General features: G+C 56.0%; 7 protein-coding genes across 7 annotated transcripts; 3 read left to right on the top strand and 4 right to left on the bottom strand.

Moving 5' to 3' along the window:
- Positions 1 to 105: 105 nt before the first annotated feature.
- Positions 106 to 1,039, bottom strand: B0H18DRAFT_15981 (uncharacterized protein). The gene has a single exon (XM_048036914.1). The coding sequence runs from the start codon at positions 822 to 824 to the stop codon at positions 192 to 194; it is 633 nt and encodes a 210-aa protein (XP_047901278.1). The 5' UTR covers positions 825 to 1,039; the 3' UTR covers positions 106 to 191.
- On the bottom strand, positions 999 to 1,593 carry B0H18DRAFT_15978 (uncharacterized protein). Its single transcript, XM_048036913.1, has 3 exons — positions 1,504 to 1,593; positions 1,261 to 1,452; positions 999 to 1,201 (listed from the first exon to the last, which is right to left on the bottom strand). The coding sequence occupies exons 1-3, from the start codon at positions 1,539 to 1,541 to the stop codon at positions 1,174 to 1,176; spliced, it is 258 nt and encodes an 85-aa protein (XP_047901277.1). The 5' UTR covers positions 1,542 to 1,593; the 3' UTR covers positions 999 to 1,173.
- A 109-nt stretch (positions 1,594 to 1,702) lies between these two features.
- Positions 1,703 to 2,779, bottom strand: B0H18DRAFT_15937 (riboflavin kinase). The gene is made up of 4 exons (XM_048036911.1): positions 2,462 to 2,779; positions 2,223 to 2,410; positions 2,073 to 2,175; positions 1,703 to 2,020 (listed from the first exon to the last, which is right to left on the bottom strand). The coding sequence occupies exons 1-4, from the start codon at positions 2,652 to 2,654 to the stop codon at positions 1,902 to 1,904; spliced, it is 603 nt and encodes a 200-aa protein (XP_047901276.1). The 5' UTR covers positions 2,655 to 2,779; the 3' UTR covers positions 1,703 to 1,901.
- A 39-nt stretch (positions 2,780 to 2,818) lies between these two features.
- B0H18DRAFT_1112612 (uncharacterized protein) lies at positions 2,819 to 3,708 on the top strand (the record flags this gene model as incomplete). The annotated part of the gene is made up of 4 exons (XM_048032838.1): positions 2,819 to 3,128; positions 3,189 to 3,344; positions 3,403 to 3,575; positions 3,631 to 3,708. 4 exons carry the CDS (start codon positions 2,819 to 2,821, stop codon positions 3,706 to 3,708), a joined length of 717 nt encoding a protein of 238 aa, XP_047901275.1.
- A 244-nt stretch (positions 3,709 to 3,952) lies between these two features.
- On the bottom strand, positions 3,953 to 6,858 carry B0H18DRAFT_967262 (uncharacterized protein). The gene is made up of 10 exons (XM_048043409.1): positions 6,643 to 6,858; positions 6,471 to 6,593; positions 6,353 to 6,419; positions 6,223 to 6,304; positions 6,080 to 6,173; positions 5,834 to 6,022; positions 5,652 to 5,778; positions 5,255 to 5,586; positions 4,834 to 5,205; positions 3,953 to 4,747 (listed from the first exon to the last, which is right to left on the bottom strand). The coding sequence occupies exons 1-10, from the start codon at positions 6,769 to 6,771 to the stop codon at positions 3,968 to 3,970; spliced, it is 2,295 nt and encodes a 764-aa protein (XP_047901274.1). The 5' UTR covers positions 6,772 to 6,858; the 3' UTR covers positions 3,953 to 3,967.
- A 103-nt stretch (positions 6,859 to 6,961) lies between these two features.
- B0H18DRAFT_1205689 (uncharacterized protein) lies at positions 6,962 to 9,157 on the top strand. The gene is made up of 6 exons (XM_048036142.1): positions 6,962 to 7,048; positions 7,097 to 7,497; positions 7,550 to 7,700; positions 8,275 to 8,288; positions 8,352 to 8,459; positions 8,512 to 9,157. The coding sequence occupies exons 1-6, from the start codon at positions 7,021 to 7,023 to the stop codon at positions 8,965 to 8,967; spliced, it is 1,158 nt and encodes a 385-aa protein (XP_047901273.1). The 5' UTR covers positions 6,962 to 7,020; the 3' UTR covers positions 8,968 to 9,157.
- Positions 9,158 to 10,117: 960 nt separating this feature from the next.
- Positions 10,118 to 11,989, top strand: B0H18DRAFT_967257 (uncharacterized protein). Its single transcript, XM_048043408.1, has 4 exons — positions 10,118 to 10,986; positions 11,039 to 11,638; positions 11,668 to 11,808; positions 11,844 to 11,989. The coding sequence occupies exons 1-4, from the start codon at positions 10,195 to 10,197 to the stop codon at positions 11,937 to 11,939; spliced, it is 1,629 nt and encodes a 542-aa protein (XP_047901272.1). The 5' UTR covers positions 10,118 to 10,194; the 3' UTR covers positions 11,940 to 11,989.
- The last annotated feature ends 133 nt before the right edge of the window (positions 11,990 to 12,122 follow it).

The following is a 12,122-nucleotide window of genomic DNA, read 5'->3' as shown; positions in this document are numbered from 1 at the left end:
GCACATATGTATTCAAGATGATCGACGCATGGACACAAGTGGGCACATTCAGATCAGCTACAGTACAATGGGCATGATCAGCGTGAGTAGACATAGTCGCCGTGCATAAGGGCAGTATGTCTGCTAGAGCAAGACGAGCAGGAGGCATACGTTCAATTTTAATCCCGCTTCGGCTTCGGCTCCCGCTCGAGCTAACAGACATCGACGATCCCGTCGAGGCCGAACGTCCCCGTCCACGGCGCGGCGCACGGCCGGAGGGGAAAGCGAGCGCGAATCCCGGCGGGCTCTGCTAGTATCCCGCAGCGGGGAACGTGACGGCGTGCGCGAGGGCGAGCGGCCACGGCGATACCGAGGTGGGGGCGACCTGGGTGGGTGAGGGGGGAGAGCCCGAGATACCTCGTGCGCCACGCGAGGGCGGCTCGACAGAGCCTGACGACGGTAAGGCGGTTGCGGCGATGGTGTACGCGAGTCGAAGCGACGCCGGACGCGGCGGGGCGGGGGAGACGGCGAGGGCGACGGAGGGCGACGTGCGCGGGGTGGAGGAGACGGCGAGCGAGACAAGACGCGGCGAGCGGTCTTGGGGGTGGTGAAGGCGAACGCGAGGGCGGACGGCGAACTCGGGGAGGCGGGGAGAGGGAGGGTGAAGAAGGACGACGTCCGCGAGGAGGGGGTGAAGGCGAGCGCGAGACAGGCCGTCGGCGGTGGTCGTCGTAGTCTCTATCACGAGTGGTGAAGTCTCGACGCACTGGACTTCGGCTGCGCCTGTCACGATAGTTCCTGTCGCGAGGCATCGGCGGTGGTGGCATCCGCTCCCTCCGTTTCATGCCTCTTCCTCTCCTTCCTCATCCTGTCTTCCTCCCTACGCCGCAGACGTTCTCGTTCCTTGCGCTCAGCCTCCCATTTTTCTTCTGCATCCTCATCTTCTCGCGCTCCTCTTCCCTTTGCCTGTCGCGCTCTCCCGCTCCGCCATCCTCCGTATTTGTTCTCCTCTGCTTTTCCCTATCAAAGGCTCTCCCTCCATGTAGTCGTTACGGGTACCCAGAGCTCGTGCCATTTTGTTAAGCTCCTCCTTTTTGGCGGCGGCAATAGCGTGCGTGTCCGACGGCTTCAGACCCTTCGCATTCGATGCCATCGCGTTGAGGTTGGCAAGCAACTTCGTACGCAGTTCATCAACTAGTTTTTCAATTCATCCTCATCGAGACTGCATGGGAAATGGGTGAGGCAGCAGCCAGGACGAGCGATTAAGAAGCATACACGCACCCTTTCTCCTCCAACTCGAGTTGCAATTCCAAGCATTTCACTTCCACCTTGCGTTTCTTTTCATGTTCCAAAATGGCAGCATCTGGCTCCCTGTGCTTCGGAGGCGCTATATCCCATGCACTGGCTCGGTCGGCTGCGGTTTGGTGGACGCGCAAGGTCGACAAGTTGCGCACAACATAACCGTTGGTACCGCTGTGCAATTGCTGTCAGCTGCAGAAGAACAGATCATCCACGAGTACTTGCCTCCCACGAGGAGTAGTAAGCCCGATGCCGTTGTACATGTTGAGCGACGATGTGAGGAGAAGGTCGTGGCGGTCGAAGGCTTGGTTGGACGAGATTCACGAGAATGGCGGCGGGCGCAGTGCGCGCTCGGCCACGTGGTCGGGATCAAACCGAATCCACCTCCCAGATGGCCCGGTGTTTCTCAGTTCAGCAGCCTCGACTCACCCTTGCTTGCTCTTACCGCTAGACTTGGCAATATAGACTTCAAGCTTCAAAGCTTTACTCCTAGGGAGATGCTCTAATTGTTTCCAATGTGGATTTCTACTTCTCTTCTAAGCTACAGGCAGTCTATAAATGAGCTGTCATAAGGATATAGCTAATACACTGTGCGTGTAGTTCCTCTTGACCGACATCTGGGCTCAGAGCTTGGATTGCGTGGTATCGAAAATAAGATCCGACTTGAACTTCTCGTACGCGGGTCTCGACAGCGACTTCAGGGCCACTTGCTTGTCCGTCTCGATATCCTCGACGAGACTCTCTAACGGATCATCTGGGTAAGCTTCGGCTTGCACACGAATACTAGGACCAACCTCGAGACGTGTAGTCGAGCTCAGGGCGGATGTAACCCAAGACCAACGCATTCATCTCGTGGCCGTAGAAGTCGGCGTCGAAATCATGCATGAGATGAATTTCCTACAAGGTGTTACTAAATCCGCAGATAAAGTTGCGTACCGACATACCGCCGTCATCCGCTCATTCTTGTAGAATGGATTCCATCCTAGGCTCATGACCATGGGCATCACACCGCGATCCTTCTCGGGGAGCATGATCTGCCCGTCTCTCTCAGGCGAGATCTGAGCATAGCCATAGTAGACCCCCGTCTTGGTCACGGAACTCATGGGCGTGATTGAGTCGTCCGGTAGGTTCGCTGCAAAGGCGCACGTAAGACACGGGGACGATGCTGTTAGGCTAGGCGTACCGGTAGGACAGCCCAGATCTTTGCCTCCCCTACCGAAGCCATGCTGCACCGTGCCAGAGAGGACGATAGGGAACGGTAGTTCTGGAGCATCTGGGCCTACAATGTCGGGGCGCGTCTGCCGGAATGTCTCCGTGCGCATAGGAGCAGCAGGTCTCTCCTCTTCGATCACCGCTTGTGCAGCCGCATCTACCATGATGTGCCGTCGTCGTTATATGTACAGAATCCTAGACTGTCGAAGGGGGTGAACCGGGTTGTCTGAGCAGGGTAAGGAGGCATAACCCGGATAATATACCAGATAAGCCCTGGGAGTCAGGCTCGGACGCGCGCGCACGCGCTCCCTTGCCAGAACCTCCCACCATGTCGCACTACTCTCCTCAGGCATACGGCGTATTCCAGCCACAATACCCCGCGTACACGGGTCAGAATCACTACCCAACGCAATATCCAACGCAAGGAACCCTGTGGCCGCATACCTGCATACCCTGCTGTACAAACGAAACCGCCATCCCCGCCTCCGCACCTCTTTCAGCTCCTGAAATACCTGCCGTGACTTCTGAATTTGCATCTCATGCGCTCGAGCGATTGGCCTCTGCTGAACTCTCGCGCGTTGGCTTCGATTCTGCCGAACCAGCAGCCCTTCAAAGGCTGGAGCTGGAAGTGATTGCTTGTCCGTCTGTCACGCTCACTCCTTGGACTCGGATTCTGATGTAAGGGCATATTTCTGAAGTCGTAGAGAAGCTATACAAGAGTACACATGAATATGCAAACCTAGCCAATCGGGCTGGTCCAGTCGCGCAGGATGTCCTATTGGCGTCGGAAGAGTGGGGGTTGCAGACGAACGCACTCCATCGGTTCGCGATGAAAGCGAAGAAGAGAGACCGTCGTATGTGTCACTCAGTTTGGGATTTGTCGTCGAGCGAATCCTAATGCATGCGTTTCAGGCGCAGCCTTGATGGACTTGGTTCCGCCGCCCTCTCGATCGCCCTCACCAGAGCTGTTGCCGTCTGACGACGAAGACACACCACCCGTCATTCCGACCTCCCTTCGTCAACTACCGTGGAATGAGCGCTATCTCCCCGCATTACCTCCCAAACACACCTACCTGAGGACACCTGTACGTTCTCCGCTTATGTGCGGTGCTCATCTTCTCACCATTCATATGCCATCAGGTCTCCCCGCCAAAGAAGGCTGCCTTGCCTTCATTGGAGAAGAAGCTCAAGAATGCAGGCTGGTACAGGAGTCGCTGAGGAATCTGCTTACAGCGACAGAAGACAATGCAGACAATGAAGATGGCGAACTGCTTGGTCACATCGTAAACTGGGAGTCAACCAATCCTCGCAAGCGATGGAATTGAGTGCATGATGGGAACGCAAACGCGTACGATATTGCTGTGAACTCTGTACTGAGTAGTGCCTACGAAGCGGACCGATGTATTCCATTATTTCATCTGATGTACTCAACCCCAGACATGTATACGCAACCATACTGTATGGTCCGCTGTCACTATCACGGCGATGGCGGTAGCGACGACAATTCCGAAGAGTTGTCTGTCAGATTGGCATCGATAGAAGAGGAGGGGACATTGGCTTCCACTGAGGGCGCCGCAGCATCCACCACAGGATCCACAGAGGATTGTCGCTTCCTTGTCGATCGTCTCGTAGGCTGTTGTTTGGAGGGTTGTGTTCGCGGGCCTGAACGTCTACCTCTCTTGCCGCCTCTTCCTGGATTTTGAGGCGCTATGGCTGATGCTGTTATCGTTGTCGCGGTTGTGGATGCAGCCGGTTGGGATGGTGCCAAGGGCCTCGGGCCATTCGCGCTGTTGTTCGGTGATGGTGGTGGTAGTGGTGAGTTATTCACCGTCGACGCAGCTTGGGCACTCGCTGTGGTTTCAGCTTCAGCTTGTGGGACAGCAGAATCCTCTGTAGCCGAAATTTTCTTCCTTGTTTGCCTCTTCTTCGAAGGCGGATTGTCGACCGCAGCATCGAGCAGCCGCTTCGTCGGTCTGCGCGTTCTCGCTGTGGTCTCCCCTCCGCCAGGCTCTGGCGCCGTTTCCCTCGCCTTCCCTTTGTCTATCGTGACCGGTGCTGATGGATCCATACCACCGTCTTGTACGTTCTGTGCCGGAGGTGCCGAGGAAGTAGATGGTGCAGGCGTAGATTCGGGCTCGGCTTGCTTGCGACGCGGACGAGGACGCGGTCGCGGCTGAGGCGGCGCGCGTGTCTCGCCAGGCGACATTGACGTGCTTGCTTGAGACGAAGCTGCTTGCACCTCCTGCACGACTAGGGGCTGCGATATGGGCGGTTGCGAGGAGTTAGTTTAGCAGTCTTTCGAGGCCGGCCCCGAGGTCGTGCTTGCGGCGGAACTGCAGGCACCGCGTTCGACATATCCAGATGTGCTGCAGTCTCAGTGAGTGTGTCAGACACGACTGTGCCCGTTTGAGACGACGAAACAGTTGGGATCTCTGCTGGTGGTGCGGCAATCGACGGAGATCGCGAGTACGCTTGAAATGTGCCACTTGGGCCAGCGACTGAACTCGGCTCTGATGGCCTGAGCGTCGGGGCAGGGAGGATAGGCCTGGGCACGTTGGGGGGTCGCGATGGCGCACGAGACGCACTCGATCCAGCGATTTGCGAAGGGTCCGGAGCTCGCGCTGGCGCAGGAAGAATAGGTCTCAATGTTCCCGTAGAGCCAGGAATGGTCGTACGCGCGATCCTCCTCATGAGTACGCCATATCGGTTTCGACACTAGCTTCCCGTCAGCGTCATAGTAACGGCAGTCACGATATATGCATACCTGGCTTTCAGTACGCCCAGTCCCCAAAGCCTTACTGATCTCCTTCCAATCAATCGACTCGGCCTGTTCGGCGGATTCCAGCAGAAAGCGGTCCTCGATGTCTGTCCATTTCCTCTTGGGGTTGGCCGCGCTGCTGAGCTCTTGTGCGCGTTCCCGACACTGCTCGTTCGTCCTCCCGGGGATGAACTGCGCGATGTCCTGCCACGCGTTGCCGTAAACTGCTACACCGTCGCGCAGAAGCTTGTTCTCTTCCTCTGTGAATGGTCCGTGCTTGATGGTGGGATCTAAGTACCTCGTGTAGCGGGTTTGGCACTGCTGTGGGGTGGCGTCCTCTGAACGAGTCTTGCAACTGAAAGCCGTCAGTCTCCGAGGGGGGTTTTGGAGGAGCAGGGCACACCTAGGTGCCAGTTGTCTATCCCGTACATCTCCACAGCATCACGCAGTCGTTGATCACTGGCGGACTCCCAGGTATGCGCCCTCCGAATGATAGCATGGCGCATGCAGTCAACCGGTGTGCGATGGGTCTGATATTTGTGAATGTCATTCCAATATGAGCGATGACCAGGAGGATGTACTCACGCCCAGCTTTTCTGCGACATTTACCCAGTCGATCTGTCCGGGCACGCAGTTGGCGACTAACGCTTTGACCTGGTCGATTTCATGCTGCGTCCATTGAGAGTGGTTAAATTGCGGATGGCGCTCTCCCAGCCACTTGACCTCACATTCTTTGGCGGAGCGATGGTCGCCGCTTAGGCTCGATTTGGAAACCTGGGAAGGATGCGTGAACTAAGGCTAGGGCAATTAGACTCCCCGAGAATCGCGCACTTTAGCTGAGACCCGGTCCCAGTCTAGCCCTGTCATGTTCTCTGACATGAACTTGGCTGTATCTTCGGACGGTTGCAGTAGCCCTTCTTGTCCACTGTATAGATTTATGAGCCTTGCAACAACATGCCGAGCTTCGAACATACCGGAGCTGGGCCTCGACTGCATACAAGCGATGATTCTCCGACCTAACAGCGTCCGCCAATGCTTCGAGCTCCTGTGTCTTCCCTATCGTGTAATATGTCAGAAGCGCAAGGTGGATGAGGAGGGTCTCACATGGATGCACGACAGTCGCTTCGACGAAGCGCTGTCGTCGCAAAGCAACATCTCGGAACGGCGAGTTCTAGCGCATGGGAGTAAATTATCTATAAATTTGTCACTCAAAGAAACTTACCTGATCCAAGAGCTCAGAGGATAACAGAGGTGCGACCGCGTCTACGGCGTTCGGGATAGTCACCCAGCCGCCGGAGTTGACTTCCAAGATATCTTCCTCTGTGTCCGACACATCCGCAGCAGCCTGCGCGCGTGTGATCAGTGATATGCAGGACACATTAGGACGGGCTCACGAGTAGCTTATTGAGAGACTCGAGTTCAGCATCGATCCTCTCGCTGTAGATTCTGAGAGCATACTGATGATCCTTGTTGGCTTGTAAAGCTTGGTGAAGACTGTGTTGAATGTCCCCTTCAGACGCCATCCCTCCCTCGACGTTCCTGAGGTTGTACGTGCAGGTTGGACAGGCCTGTAAGAGCCCGTTCCGACCACAGTCGCGGTGGCGGCTATGACAAGTTGCGCGGGGCGCACAGTAGTGACGCGGTGCACGTGGTCGCGCACCCGCAAATTGATCGGCGGGGACGTGTCCGAGACAACGACTTCGGGCGGCCAATCCACTGGCGGCCAATTGATAGCCTCGCTGTAACCGCCAGCTCAACCGTCTTCCTTCGCCATGGCCAACGCTTCCGCCAAACGTACAGGTATGTGCTTCGTGGCTTCGTCTCTACATCTCACCGAGTACTCGCCAGCTCAGCAGAATGCGGAGACCATCAAGAACATGAATCTCGGCATGCTCCTCACGGGTGCGCTCTCGCTGCTACTCCGCATTCTCTTTCGGAAAGGAACGCTCTCGCCTACGAGGATCTCGTTTTGGCTGCTTGTCCTTTCCTATGTCCCATCTATCTTTCTCTCGCGATATCTCGAGCGTATTGGTTCTCCAAAGCGTGACCCCACTACTGGAACTTTGATCTCTTCGGGAGAAGACCTCGGACGACCTGGCGTCATCGAATATGCTTCGATGTCATCTACATCACCTGTACGTCTTCATGTAACGCATCCTCTTGCACAACCAATGTTTTGCTTTTGTCTAGGGGTATGCCAAATCGGCAGCGGCATATTTGGCGAATGGTTCTGGTTCCTCTATCTCATTGTACGCCCATACCCTCCTTGTCTATTAATCCACCTCACCCAACACACATCAGATTCCTGTTTACGCAGGGTACAAGCTCTGGACCCTGGTTATCTCGCCGCTGTTACTGGGAAGATCCACGAGTGCGAATGATCAGGAGGACACCGCACCAAAAGAGGCGTCGAGTAAGCGTCAAGAGAAGCTGCGCAAGAGGGCGGAGCGAGGTGATCCGCGCGTTCGCACGCAGAACACTAGGTCATAGGGGGGCATGCTTACATTCAGCCCTCTATGTATGTATGTTATAGCTGATGGTATAGAGGACATTTGATGTTGCCAGCCACGGTTGCCTCAGTAGCAGCTTTGCTTCGTGCCTCTGAATCACTGGCGGACCGCTTGGGTTGGCCTAGCAGCAGATTCAGCATCAGATCCCTTCACTAGGGATTGCGTGCTCCCAAGCCGTCCTCAACACCAAGTTTCACGACATGACCGCTGCACTTCGCCCTGCTCGGACTGGGCAACAAGATCTCGATCTCGATCTCATCTAGATTGCTTATGCTTAGTCATCAAGTTCAGACCGTTCGACCGATCTCGAGCGCTAATTCAACTACTTAGAATCGTCTTCAATTATACAGCGTCGGCCCGTCTCCAGTCATGGACTGCCCCTCTCATGTAAATGATCACATTCATTGCTGGTTACTCGGATGCTTATGATCTTGACAGATCCTACCGACTTCGGCTCATCGCGTCGACAATAGCTTTGATGGTTGATACCCACTGACGTATCCTCCTACAACACAGCGCACCAGAGCGAGGTAAGTGACAGGAAACATATGGTACTGTCTCGCTACACAGAATTATAACTGCCAACCTCCCAGCCCGAAGCGGATGTCATGTTCACGTCTGGTACGGGAGGAACCAATGGACATGATACTGCATATATGCACCCTCTACAGCAAGGCGGCAGCCTATCTCATCCAGAACAGGTGCCTGACACGATACCTTTGACGGATATGTATCTGACGCGCATATATGCAGTCCAGTATCGCAGACACACCTATACCCCTACCAGAGGATATGGCGAAGCGCGAGCCTGTCGGTACTACCTTGCCCAAGGATGGACCAATACTGCCCATTTTGACAAGATTTCCGACAGTTAACCCTCGGTCTTCGCTGGGTGACCGCTTCTCCTCAATCAACCTCGCAAATGCGAGCCTCCAGTACTTCAAGGACCGTGCGCAGTCAGCCTGCGAGACTTACCTGCCTTCGCCTCTCCGCTCAGTGATCACCACCTCCGCCTCTGCTGCAGCGGATCCTTCCACGTCAAACGTCTCTGACTCTCAGATCGAGGTATCTGACAGCGTCTCTTCCACAGCGTCTGGCTCTGCTATCGTTGTTCGCGAGGAACTCACAAAGACAGTGGACGCTACGATCAACGCTTCTCCTCCATGCACTAGTGAAGACGTTGCGACCTCTGCACACGCAGCTGCTTAGATGGCATACGTCCCCCTACTTCCGAGGGTTCTGGCCCTGGCTGTCAAGATGGCCTTGCTTCTCACGCAGCGTCCAGCGAAGTTCCTGTCTCCGTTCTGTCTCCGGCCTCCGTCGAAACTCCTGCTCCATCTGAGTCGCCACTTGATCCTATGCTTTCTCGTGCACTTCCTGCTCATGATGGATCTGCTCCACTTACCCCGGCACTGTCATCTGCGCCCACAGAAGCCCATCCTACTCTGTCCGCCTGGCCAGATGAAGCTTCTACTCCTGCTATATCTCATGCACCGGTTTTATCTTTTCCTGCTCCATTGACCGCATCGGTCGAAGCTACTGCTACTACTCTATCTCCTGCACCGGCTCTACCTCCTGCTTCCGCTCTAGCTCCTGATCTCACTGAACTTCCTGTCATCGTCGTAACTGGGCCTCTCGACGATGCAACTGCTGTCTTGTCCGCTGGAACTGAACTTGTCCCTGGAAGGGCGAAGACCTGGCTATATGCGGAGAGCCTTGCCTTGCCCAAACGCACTCCGTCGACAACTTGGACACTGAGATGTCCTCTGCTCTAGAAAGTGCTGTCCTGTCTCCTGTCCGCGAAGATATGGCCGTCCCTCGCACCATCGTCGCTCTGGTATCGGAAGGCGTCGCTAAAGTCAACGAAGAGGCCGTCAACGTACCTCTTCTTGTCGACTCACCCGTCGACGAGAACGTGTCTCACCCTCTGCGTCCCGAACTGATTTCAGCTATGTCTTTTCCAGTGCCTGGGGATCATTCTGCAGTCTCTGCACTCACTGTCGGCATAGATACATCTCCACCTTCTGCACATCTTCCATCTCCTGCTATGCACTCGCATACATCTGACTCGGTGGGCGACCGTCGTGTTACGGATGCTTCCCCAGACTGCGGCCAAATCGCGCTCCAACCGGCCACGCTAGACGTCACTGAAACCTTCACCGACACAGTCCTTGCCTGCTCGCCCTCAACCGAATCGCTCGCACCTCCTAACCCATCCGAATCCTTACCGGCGGTGACATGGAATCCGGGCTTCTTGAGGGCACTGACATGGCGCTCGCTGCTGTCGAAAACCCTCTTGTCGATGTCGTGGATGGTGCGAACGAGGCCAGTCTCAGTCTGGACCTTGGGGCGTGCGCACCTATCGCTGGTGCCCTAGAAGACCCCTCTGGCGACGGCGACTTACTTGAAGAGGCTGTGGATCATAAAGTTACTGGTATGGCTGCCGAGGACGAGATACACTTGGAACTACCGGCCCCTGCCTCTGACACTGCGGATGCGTCAAGTCCCGTCGAAAACACTATCATTTCTCCTACCTGCACCAACGCGACGAGAGGCGATGGTACAGCTGTGACCATTGCCACTGGAGTTCTGGACAGTCCGGTCGTTGAGGAAGGGTCCTCCGTGGTCGGCTTCGAAGAGGACGAGATGCAGGTCGACTTCGCTGTGGAGTCAAACTTGGACGAACAGCCTCCACCGGATGACATCGGACTTGTCCAAGGGTCCTCAGAATACATTCCCGTCGCTCTCGCCTCCGAACCTACAGCGGCCGCAGACGACAGTCCAGCTTTCGATGATGTGGCACCGATGCAAGTCGATGATTGGACCGAAGTTCCTGCGGAGGCCTCTGTGGAGATGCAGTTGGACGAACCTGACCTAGTGGATGACAACTTCGCCCCGACCTCATCTCCCCTGCCTTCGTCGTCTCCGCCATTCATGTCGTCGTCGCCGCTACGGTCTTCCAGCCCACCCTACATATTCTCTTCTCCGCCGCGTGCGGGCTTCGGCAGCTCTCCGCCTTCTTCGCCTGTTCCTTACCCTCGGGGATCTAAACGCAAGAGCGTGTCTTTCTCTTTTGACGACGAATCTGTGACCCAACAAGAAGGCACATCGAAGGCTGCTCAGAAGAAGAGGGCGTTATGGGACGTCGACAGCTCTGACGACACTACCTTCAATGAAATCGCCGATGCAAGCTCCCCAGGGTTACGAGAGATCGAATCGAAGCGAGTGGTAATGTCCTTCTTCCAGTGCTCATTGATTTGCTCTCACCCCTTCATCGAAGAAACTTGACCCCGACATGCCCTACACATCAAGTGCGACTTTACCACAACCGAAGCGTCAGACGTTGGCGTCCCAGCTGAGACAGCGCCAGAAGCTGGTCGCACCATTCCGGTCGCCGCTCGTCGACAAGGATGCTGCCCGCCACGGAGTCGACGCTGTCTACGCTAGCGGCAAGAACAGAGCCGGGCTCGTGACAAAGAAACGCGATGCAGACATGCAGGTCGACGACAGGTCCGCAAGCATGCAAGCGGCACAGGAGCGAGTTGGTGCCGTCTCGTTGCAGCCTCAGGCAACGAAGGACTACACTCCGAAGGTAGCAAAGCAGTTCAAGTCACCTCTGCATCTGGGCTCGAGCAGCTCCTCTTCTCAGCCTACGACGGCAGTCTCGAGCGTGCAAGCGGTCCCCACGATACGAGCACTGCAAGCCCAGATTCAGACGCTGAAGCAGGCTATCAAGATCAAGACCTCCGGCGGCGGCAACGACGAAGACGAGCTCGAGGAGCTGGTGGTCAAGTGGACGACTGTCGGGAGGGAGGTCGCCTGGGCGGTTTGGGACACGGTAAAGGACCTCGACCCGGGCGAGGCCGCGAATATGGGCAAAGTGGCAGCAGCTGGTTTGACGACGACAAGGATGGTCGTCGTGACGGCGGACGCGGTGGAGGATGGGGCTTTGATGACAGCTCGAACCAACCCCAGAACGGTGGTGTAGGGGAAGAAGAGGAAGGCGGGTCCAAGGACGACGACGAAGAGCCTCATTTCAGCACACTCTTGGTACGATGCTGCGTCATATGGGGATCGCCCCGGAGACTTTGGGTTGGGATGAAGAGGAAGGGGACTTGTGGACGTCGACTGAAACCGTAGCGATGAACCTTTGTCTTGTAGAAACTGATGCAGTTCTGTGACTGCTTGTTGTCGGGTGTTGCAACTAGTTCTATGGCATTATTGCAACGAATCTGCATGCTGCGGTACTCATTTGATACTCATTGTGTTGGTGTCTACGAGACACGTGCAGCTGTCAGTACGCGTTGCGCCATACCGAACGGAGCAGTCAGGCTCGAGAAGCGCGACGCGTCGGTTGGTAGCCT

This window comes from Fomitopsis serialis (genome assembly GCF_022376445.1).
Source record: "Fomitopsis serialis strain Sig1Antser10 chromosome Unknown B0H18scaffold_1, whole genome shotgun sequence".
NCBI classification, from domain to species: Eukaryota; Fungi; Basidiomycota; class Agaricomycetes; order Polyporales; family Fomitopsidaceae; genus Fomitopsis; species Fomitopsis serialis.
Note: the sequence above shows the minus strand (reverse complement) of the source record. Positions and strands in the feature narration are given on the sequence as shown.

Excerpts from the sequence above, each read along its gene's own strand:
- B0H18DRAFT_15981 (XM_048036914.1), bottom strand. The coding sequence starts at position 824 with ATGAAACGGAGGGAGCGGATGCCACCACCGCCGATGCCTCGCGACAGG.
- B0H18DRAFT_15978 (XM_048036913.1), bottom strand. The coding sequence starts at position 1,541 with ATGTACAACGGCATCGGGCTTACTACTCCTCGTGGGAG. Across the intron at positions 1,453-1,503 it reads CTTACTACTCCTCGTGGGAG|CGGTACCAACGGTTATGTTG; the intron begins GCAAGTACTCGT and ends GCAATTGCACAG. Across the intron at positions 1,202-1,260 it reads CTCGAGTTGGAGGAGAAAGG|TCTCGATGAGGATGAATTGA; the intron begins GTGCGTGTATGC and ends TTTCCCATGCAG.
- B0H18DRAFT_15937 (XM_048036911.1), bottom strand. The coding sequence starts at position 2,654 with ATGGTAGATGCGGCTGCACAAGCGGTGATCGAAGAGGAGAGACCTGCT. Across the intron at positions 2,411-2,461 it reads AGATCTGGGCTGTCCTACCG|CGAACCTACCGGACGACTCA; the intron begins GTACGCCTAGCC and ends GCGCCTTTGCAG. Across the intron at positions 2,021-2,072 it reads GCTCGACTACACGTCTCGAG|AGAGTCTCGTCGAGGATATC; the intron begins GTTGGTCCTAGT and ends ATGATCCGTTAG.
- B0H18DRAFT_967262 (XM_048043409.1), bottom strand. The coding sequence starts at position 6,771 with ATGGCGTCTGAAGGGGACATTCAACACAGTCTTCACCAAGCTTTACAA. Across the intron at positions 6,594-6,642 it reads AGTCTCTCAATAAGCTACTC|GCTGCTGCGGATGTGTCGGA; the intron begins GTGAGCCCGTCC and ends ACACGCGCGCAG. Across the intron at positions 6,174-6,222 it reads GCAGTCGAGGCCCAGCTCCG|TGGACAAGAAGGGCTACTGC; the intron begins GTATGTTCGAAG and ends AAATCTATACAG.
- B0H18DRAFT_1205689 (XM_048036142.1), top strand. The coding sequence starts at position 7,021 with ATGGCCAACGCTTCCGCCAAACGTACAG. Across the intron at positions 7,498-7,549 it reads TCTGGTTCCTCTATCTCATT|ATTCCTGTTTACGCAGGGTA; the intron begins GTACGCCCATAC and ends AACACACATCAG. Across the intron at positions 8,460-8,511 it reads GCCTATCTCATCCAGAACAG|TCCAGTATCGCAGACACACC; the intron begins GTGCCTGACACG and ends GCATATATGCAG.
- B0H18DRAFT_967257 (XM_048043408.1), top strand. The coding sequence starts at position 10,195 with ATGGCTGCCGAGGACGAGATACACTTGGAACTACCGGCCCCTGCCTCT. Across the intron at positions 11,639-11,667 it reads AGGCCGCGAATATGGGCAAA|GATGGTCGTCGTGACGGCGG; the intron begins GTGGCAGCAGCT and ends GACGACGACAAG. Across the intron at positions 11,809-11,843 it reads CTCATTTCAGCACACTCTTG|ACTTTGGGTTGGGATGAAGA; the intron begins GTACGATGCTGC and ends ATCGCCCCGGAG.